Raw genomic sequence first — 7,617 nt, forward strand, 5'->3', positions numbered from 1 at the left:
GAGGAGAAATTCAAGTGGGCTCACCCTGATCACAGAAGGGGTATCTCAAAATTAATTATTAATTAATTTAATTAATTAAATAATAAATAAATAAATTAAAAAAAGAAGGGGTATCTCTCCTGGAACCCCTGTTGTTGCCAGTATGAGTGCTGTCTCCTCAGCATATGGCAGCCCCCAGGGACACCCCCTCAGCTTGCTGATACCTAAGCCATGTAAAATTCACAAAAATTCCCAATTGACATTGACAAAGGGAAGGCACTTGCTGCGTTTCCTCCCAGGGCCTATCCCCCAAAACTTCTCTTGTTGGCCCTCACCGCAATGTTGACCCCTTTATCTAGGCTATGAAAGAAACCATCTGGACACGTGGACATCAGAATAGCCAACATGTCTTGAGTACTCACTACACACACACGCACACACACACACACACACACACACACCAGGTACCACTCTGTGGCCTTCGTGAGTATGAACTGATTTAATTCTCGAAACCTTGTGAAGTCGGTAGTGATCGTACCCCATTTCACAGATGAGAAAACAGAGAGGCACAGAGAGCAGCCATAACTTGGCAAAGGGCATATGGCTTATTGGTGGCAGAACTGGGGCTTAAAACAAGACGTGTGTCTGAAGGTCATGCCCTTGACTTCTGTGCCCTGCTGAATTATGTAACTGGGCAACTCTGCGTCCCCATGCCTATGGGGGACAGAGGCTCGTTTCACTCAGGAAGCAAGCTGGAGCAGTCCTCAGGGACATGGCAGTCCAGGCTCTACTGTGAAAACCCCAACGCTGTGAGCCCCACAGCCAGGCCCCAGGTCTCTGGCCATCCTGTTCTGCTCTCTCTTGCAGGTGTCCACTTCACAGGGTTCCTGATCGTGCCCTTGGACAGCCACCCCTTCTCAGTCTCCGGTCTGGCCAGACTCTGCAAACCTGCTTCCGCAATGGGTGGGTTGTGAGTGCTGGTAAGACCTGCTAGCCAACATTCGGCTTCTCTGCTCTCCCTGTGCCTGGCCTGCCCGGCCCATTCCTGTTCTTTTCTCCCCTGTGCTCGCCACTGTCTGCTGCCGTCGCCCCTGGGGCCACCCTTCTCCTGACCTTGCCACCACTCAGGGAACGAGGAGCTGTGGGCCCAGCCAGCCTTGGAGATGCCGAAAAGACGGGACATTCTTGCGATTGTCCTCATCGTACTGCCCTGGACACTGCTTGTCACCGTGTGGCACCAGAGCACCATCGCGCCTCTGCTCACCACGCACAAGGGTGAGCCCCCCAGCCTCTGGCCCCAGCCCCAGCCAGGCTTCTGTAATGAGGTAATGAGAATGACCACAGCCAGCACTGATGGAGTTCATGTTTTGGTTTATTAGACAGCTGGGCGGAGCCATAGGATGGTCCAGGCCAAGGATCTTACCTTTATGGACGTCTTGGTCTCTTCAGGAGTCTGATAACTGTCACCACACACATGTATGCACAGAAACCCACACACATGCTCAGAGACACACATGCAGAAACACACGTGTTGAGACACACATGCAGAAACACATGCGCAGAGACACACATGCACAGAGATGCACATGCAGAGACACACATGCAGAAACACATGTGCAGAGACACACATGCACAGAGACACACATGCAGAAACACATGCAAAAACACATGCAGAGACACACATGCACAGAGATGCACATGCAGACACACATGCAGAAACACATGTGCAGAGACACACATGCACAGAGATGCACATGCAGAGACACACATGCACAGAGACGCACATGCACAGAGACACACATGCAGAAACACACATGCAAAAACACATGCAGAGACACACATGCAGAGACACACATGCACAGACACACATGCAGAAACACACACGCAGAAACACATGCACAGAGACACACATGCAGAAACACACACGCAGAAACACGTGCACAGAGACACACATGTGCAGAGACACACATGCACACCTCTGCATCAAGTCTCAGATTGTGTAAGGATTGGTTGCTCTCTGCTGTGGGTAGCAAAGGATGGATGGACAGGGTTTCTGGCCTGTGTTTTAAAACTGTTCAGGGAGAGTATATTGTTTGCTCCTTTTTTCCTGCTTAGGCAACCCTGACCTAGTCAGTCCTACCTAGTGAAAATAGGCCTGGATAGAGAAAATGTCCCACAAAGCACTCGTGGATGAACAGGCTGGAACCAGGTTCTCCTGGCTCTGAGTCTAGAGTTTTCCCCTCCACCAGACTGCCTTTCCTTCTCACACTGGGCCCCCTATACCCTGGCCCCTTCAATGTGCCCCACATCTGGCCTGCCCCTCGTTCCTTGGTCTCTCATCTCACACTCTTCTGTCCTCCAGTGTCCTCCATGCACGCACAGACTCAGTACTCTGAGGCAGCAACTGTCCTGCTGAAATGTGCATCATGTTACAGGATACAATACAAACGCACCCAGGCCCATCCCAGAGAAGGAGAGGGTAGGTCAGGGGTAGGGCCTGCAAATCCACATGTGGCTCCTCCAAGCTGAAGATCAAGGAATTCCCACTGCCCAGTGCTGGGCGCGTAGAGCCTCTCCTGACATTTGTCCTCCAACATCTGTCTTTGGTGCTCTTCATTTTGGAATCGTTATCCTACAACTACATCATTCCAGAAGGGCTAAAGCTACCATACACAGAGTGACGTGATACCATGTGGATTCCATTCTTGGCAGAGCGCTAGGGTCAGAGGTGTCAGAATGTGTTGCTAAGCACTGATGCTACGGCCTGAGGACAGGGAGCTGGCATTCTGTCTCCTCAGAGTATGCCAGGAGGGGCTGAATGAGAGCTGCAGTGAAATCATGTCAGGGTGGCCGGGAGGCCTGTGTGACTCAGAGGTTGCAGAAGCCCTGAAGCCAGCAAAAAGGGCTAAGCTCACGCTGTGGCCAGGTCAGAAGGCATGGAGAACCTTCCCAGGCCCCAGACCCGCCTGTTTGGGAGGGTTTGAATGGAAGAAAGGTGGGGAAGATGGCTCTGAATCTTTCTTCCCAGGCCCCAGCTTCGCTGGCTGCAGGATAAATAAACCCTTACATGTATCTTGGTCAGAATCCCCATCACCCAGCTCTCTTTCCTCAACTTTGTTCTGTTTTCCCAGTTTGACCCCAAAACCCCTCCAAAAAGTCGTCTTTGATCGATAGAGGCTGAGCTAGTCTTCCTACGTGTGCATTCACACCCCTGGGGGCATGGTGTCTCCCGCCCCCGTCAGGCTCCATCGCTGTATGTCTTATTGTGCCGTTGGCCTGTGTGAACTCCCTCAGAGCCCAGAGCTGGTCTTCTTCTGGGTTCCTCTGTGCCTCCTCCCAGAGCCCAGCAGCACACCTCATACGAGCACCACACACACCCTGTCTGCTAAGGACAGCGATGGGAAGGAGGGGAGGTGACAGAATGGCTGATTCCCAGCATCCTCCCCAGGGCCATACTTCTACCCAATGGTGAGAATGCTTCCTTCATCCCTTCTCTGGCTGCATGAAGCCGTGCAGACGCAGGGCTGACAGCTGTCCTCCCTTTATACCCGAGGAAATGGTAACATGCCCAGCAGTGTTCTGAGTCCTTTACATGTATTGACTCACTCCACATAGGAACTCAGTAAAGTAGATGCTACCATTAGCTCCATATTGCAGTTGCTAACACTGAGGCATAGAAGCCAAGCAACTTGCCCAAGGCAATCGTTACTAAGTGATACAACTAGGGAGGGTCTGAGCCGTTCAGATTCGGAAGTATGTCCTCTGACTGTTATCACCTCCTGCTGAGATGCTGTAAGCGCAGTGAGGACCACACAGTTGTTCAAACAGAAAGACATAACTTGGAGAGGAAGGGCTTATTAAAAACAAGAATACCAATGGCCCTGATTTCTTCTCTTGACAGAACTACTAGAGTCAGTAATGAGGAAAACGTCCAGGATCTAGAAAAAGCTTGGTTAGAGCTGCCCCAACCGAAACACATTGCCTTCAGGAAGGAATGGGCTCCCCATGGCTGTGAGCGTTTCCCTAGAGGCCAGGGCTCTGCAATGTTCCATGCACTGTCCCTTATGGTGTCCTTGGGGAGCAACGCATAAACACTAGCTGGATGTTAGCACAGTTGGGGTCAGTGGTACAGTTAGTCTCCCAGATGGTTGAATGAGTCCAGAGAGTACAGATCAGGAGATGGACATCGAAGCAGCAAAAGCGCTAGAACGGCTTTCCACTCTGTCTTTTGTAAAAGTAGGCTAAAATTTAAGAACATCTAAAAGTACAAACAATGGGTTCAGGATTCAAAATTATCTGGACAACCGTAGGCATAACCCGGGAAGAAAATGTGATAGTTAAGTATGAAATTCTGCACCAAGGTTCATAAGACGAGGCACGGAGAGGCCCCCCTTGTTAGAAATTTGTGAACAGTCGGGAGAGCCAACCTCAGACTCCGTGGGGCCCACAGTGTGCTGTGGCTAGGAAAGTGCTAACACTGCCCTGGGGCACCATGGCATCTACACCACTGCAGGTGGCAGTGCCACGGTGCTATGCAGCCCCAGTCCTGGGGGGCGGGGGGGGATGGTGAGTGCAGTCAGCTCTGGCCAGATGGGGAGGGCACTGAGGTGGGAAGCATCAGGACACTTTGTCATATAAAACCCAACACATTTAGGAAGTGAGAAGGCAGCCTTGGAATTTGGCCAGCCACACTCAAATAGCTACAGCGCTGTCAGCTGTGAGAAGGAGGAAGAGGTTATTTCTGTGTCATTTTGGGAGTCAGAACTAGGAAAATGCCCGAGAGAATTCCAGGGATGCAGCTTTCTCCCTTAGCTTAAAAGCCGGAGCCCCAGGCAGGTTTCCGATGACAGCCCTGCAGGAGGAGCGGGGAGAGGTTTGTCTTAGAAGGGTGGGTGGCCTCCTGCCCAGTCCCTGCGGCCGGAGCCAGGCCTGCGCGGCCCGTCCCCACACCGTGTGTCTCCCAACCCTACAGATGACGGCAGTGACCCCCGGCGCGACGCGCCCCCGGGCGCCGACCCCAGGGAGTACTGCATGTCGGACCGCGACATCGTGGAGGTGGTGCGCACGGAGTACGTGTACACGCGGCCCCCGCCGTGGTCGGACACGCTGCCCACCATCCACGTGGTGACGCCCACCTACAGCCGCCCGGTGCAGAAGGCCGAGCTGACGCGCATGGCCAACACACTGCTGCATGTGCCCAACCTGCACTGGCTGGTGGTGGAGGACGCGCCGCGCCGGACGCCGCTCACCGCGCGCCTGCTGCGCGACACCGGCCTCAACTACACACATCTGCACGTGGAGACGCCCCGCAACTACAAGCTGCGCGGCGACGCCCGTGACCCGCGCATCCCGCGGGGCACCATGCAGCGCAACCTGGCCCTGCGCTGGCTGCGCGAGACTTTCCCGCGCAACTCCAGCCAGCCAGGCGTGGTGTACTTTGCGGACGACGACAACACCTACAGTCTGGAGCTCTTTGAGGAGGTGTGGGACAGGGCAGGAGGCGGGGAAGGGGCGGGAGGATGCCGGCGCAGGGCCTCTGGTGTGGGTCCCCGGGACTCCTGCCGAGGGGCCCTTTGGAACGGGCACATAGAGAAACCATAGGGTTGGGTGGCGGGGGCGGGTGCCAACTGGGGTCAACGTAGACTGCAGAGAACCAGGGAAGGGATGGAAAAACACTCGCTGCAAGTTTCATCAGTCACCAGTGGTTAAAGGGAAGCAAGTTGATGGCAGAGCTCTCAGACCAGTGTCTTGGGCGTTAGAGGCATTGTGTCAATGAAGGCCTTGAGTGGGGTCATTCTATGTGGAACAGTTTGTCTTTGGGGTTTGGGAGTCATGGGAGTCTGGGGCAGGGGAAGGAGTCATTTTAGACTCGAAATTGGGAAGATGGAGGTGTTGCAGGAGAGAAAGCTGGGCTGCAAGTGTTGTGGAGAAGCATGTCAGCTGGGTGAGAGGTCAGGCCTTGTCCACAGTGAGGCAGGTTACTCTGCAGATGCCCACCGTGGAGCTTGCATCTGGAGACGGGGCTGGGCTGGATCCCCTGGTACGGCTTCCCATGGCCTGTCTGCATTAGTTACCCATTTCCCCTTCTCTGGGGACAGGCTCCACTCCCTACCAGCAGTCCCACGTGTCCTGACTCTGGATCCCCTCTTGTAGATGCGCAGCACCAGGAGGGTGTCTGTGTGGCCCGTTGCCTTCGTTGGTGGCCTTCGGTACGAGGCCCCACGGGTCAACGGGGCGGGAAAGGTGGTCGGCTGGAAGACAGTGTTCGACCCGCACCGACCATTTGCAATAGACATGGCTGGATTTGCCGTCAACCTGAGGCTCATTCTACAGCGTAGCCAGGCCTACTTCAAGCTGCGCGGTGTGAAGGGAGGCTACCAGGAAAGCAGCCTCCTCCGAGAACTTGTTACCCTCAATGACCTGGAGCCCAAGGCAGCCAACTGCACCAAGGTAAACCCTCAGCAGAACTGACAGCTGTAATGCAAGCTTTTCCCAGCCCATCCAAACCCTCCTGCAGACCAGAGGGAAGGAAATAAAGACCTCAAAACAGCCCTGCAAGGGACCGGCCTAGAGCCATGCCTTCCTAGAACACGCTCCCAGGAAGGCGGTTTATCCTGGCAGAGGCCGTCGCACTAAAGTCAGGCAGGGAAGTAGAGAGGGTGGGGGTCAGTGAGCAGGGCCCAGGATTGCCTTCCCTCCCAAAACCAGTGAGGCTCCACGACGGCCCTGCCAGACGTGTGTGTACACATACGTACGAACACGCGCCTGCCAGGGTGCGTGCACACGCACACGTGGGCACACGCATGCATGCACGTGGACACACACACCCTGCTTCTAGTTTGGACTTCTCCAGCTAGGGCCTGAAGTATCGCTTGGCTGAGCCAAAGCCTCCTGAAGAAATTCCTGCCTCTCTAGAGAGACAGACCTATGAAGAAACACAGGGGAAGACAACAAGCAAGACGAGATCTTGGAACTGACTTGTCTATTTTCTGTAGCTACACGTTTTGATATTTTGAAAGCATTATATGGACAAACAGCAAGAATGGGGGGGTAGGTAGAAATAACAATGGAGAAAATCTTGATGGAACAAGGACAGGACAGGCGGGGCAGGAAAAGTGCTTGCAGAGCGTGGGAGTGAACAGGGAGGTGGCAGACTGAGGTCAGGGGGGGCCTACCCCATGTTGTTCCATGTTTCTGGACACACAGATCCTGGTCTGGCACACACGGACAGAGAAGCCGGTGCTGGTGAACGAGGGGAAAAAAGGCTTCACTGACCCCACTGTGGAGATCTGAGCCCCAGGATACAGGTAAGGCCGGGATGAGGGTAAGCCACACACGAGGCAGGGGCACATCAAGTTTGGATGCGGAATAAATCTGCTGAGGCTTTTCCTCTTGGTTTTTAATTGTGGGAGGACAGGGCAAAAGGGGGCAAGAGTGGAAGGGGCATAGCTGAAGTCCCTGTCCCACTGTGCCCCTGGAAGTTAACGGGAGCCAACTTCCTCCACACAGCTGGGTCCTTCTTGCCACCAGCTCCTTTGAAGGCCTCACCTTCTAGACCCGGCCTAATGACAACCTCCTGTCATTACTGCTATTATCTTGGCCGTGACACCGGTCCCGTTGCAAGGTATTGCTATGTAG

The 7,617-nt window shown here is 54.2% G+C and overlaps 1 protein-coding gene across 1 annotated transcript; it reads left to right on the forward strand.

Annotated features, from left to right (window-relative positions):
• The first annotated feature begins 1,112 nt into the window (after nt 1–1,112).
• On the forward strand, nt 1,113–7,272 carry B3GAT1 (beta-1,3-glucuronyltransferase 1). The gene is made up of 4 exons (XM_008688411.2): nt 1,113–1,254; nt 4,952–5,460; nt 6,133–6,429; nt 7,186–7,272. Exons 1-4 carry the CDS (start codon nt 1,143–1,145, stop codon nt 7,270–7,272), a joined length of 1,005 nt encoding a protein of 334 aa, XP_008686633.2. The 5' UTR covers nt 1,113–1,142.
• Nucleotides 7,273–7,617: the final 345 nt, after the last annotated feature.

The sequence above is a fragment of the Ursus maritimus genome, unplaced genomic scaffold (assembly GCF_017311325.1).
Source record: "Ursus maritimus isolate PB19 unplaced genomic scaffold, ASM1731132v1 scaffold_16, whole genome shotgun sequence".
NCBI lineage: Eukaryota > Metazoa > Chordata > Mammalia > Carnivora > Ursidae > Ursus > Ursus maritimus.

Excerpts from the sequence above, each read along its gene's own strand:
- B3GAT1 (XM_008688411.2), top strand. The coding sequence starts at position 1,143 with ATGCCGAAAAGACGGGACATTCTTGCGATTGTCCTCATCGTACTGCCC. Across the intron at positions 1,255-4,951 it reads TCTGCTCACCACGCACAAGG|ATGACGGCAGTGACCCCCGG; the intron begins GTGAGCCCCCCA and ends CCAACCCTACAG. Across the intron at positions 6,430-7,185 it reads AGGCAGCCAACTGCACCAAG|ATCCTGGTCTGGCACACACG; the intron begins GTAAACCCTCAG and ends CTGGACACACAG.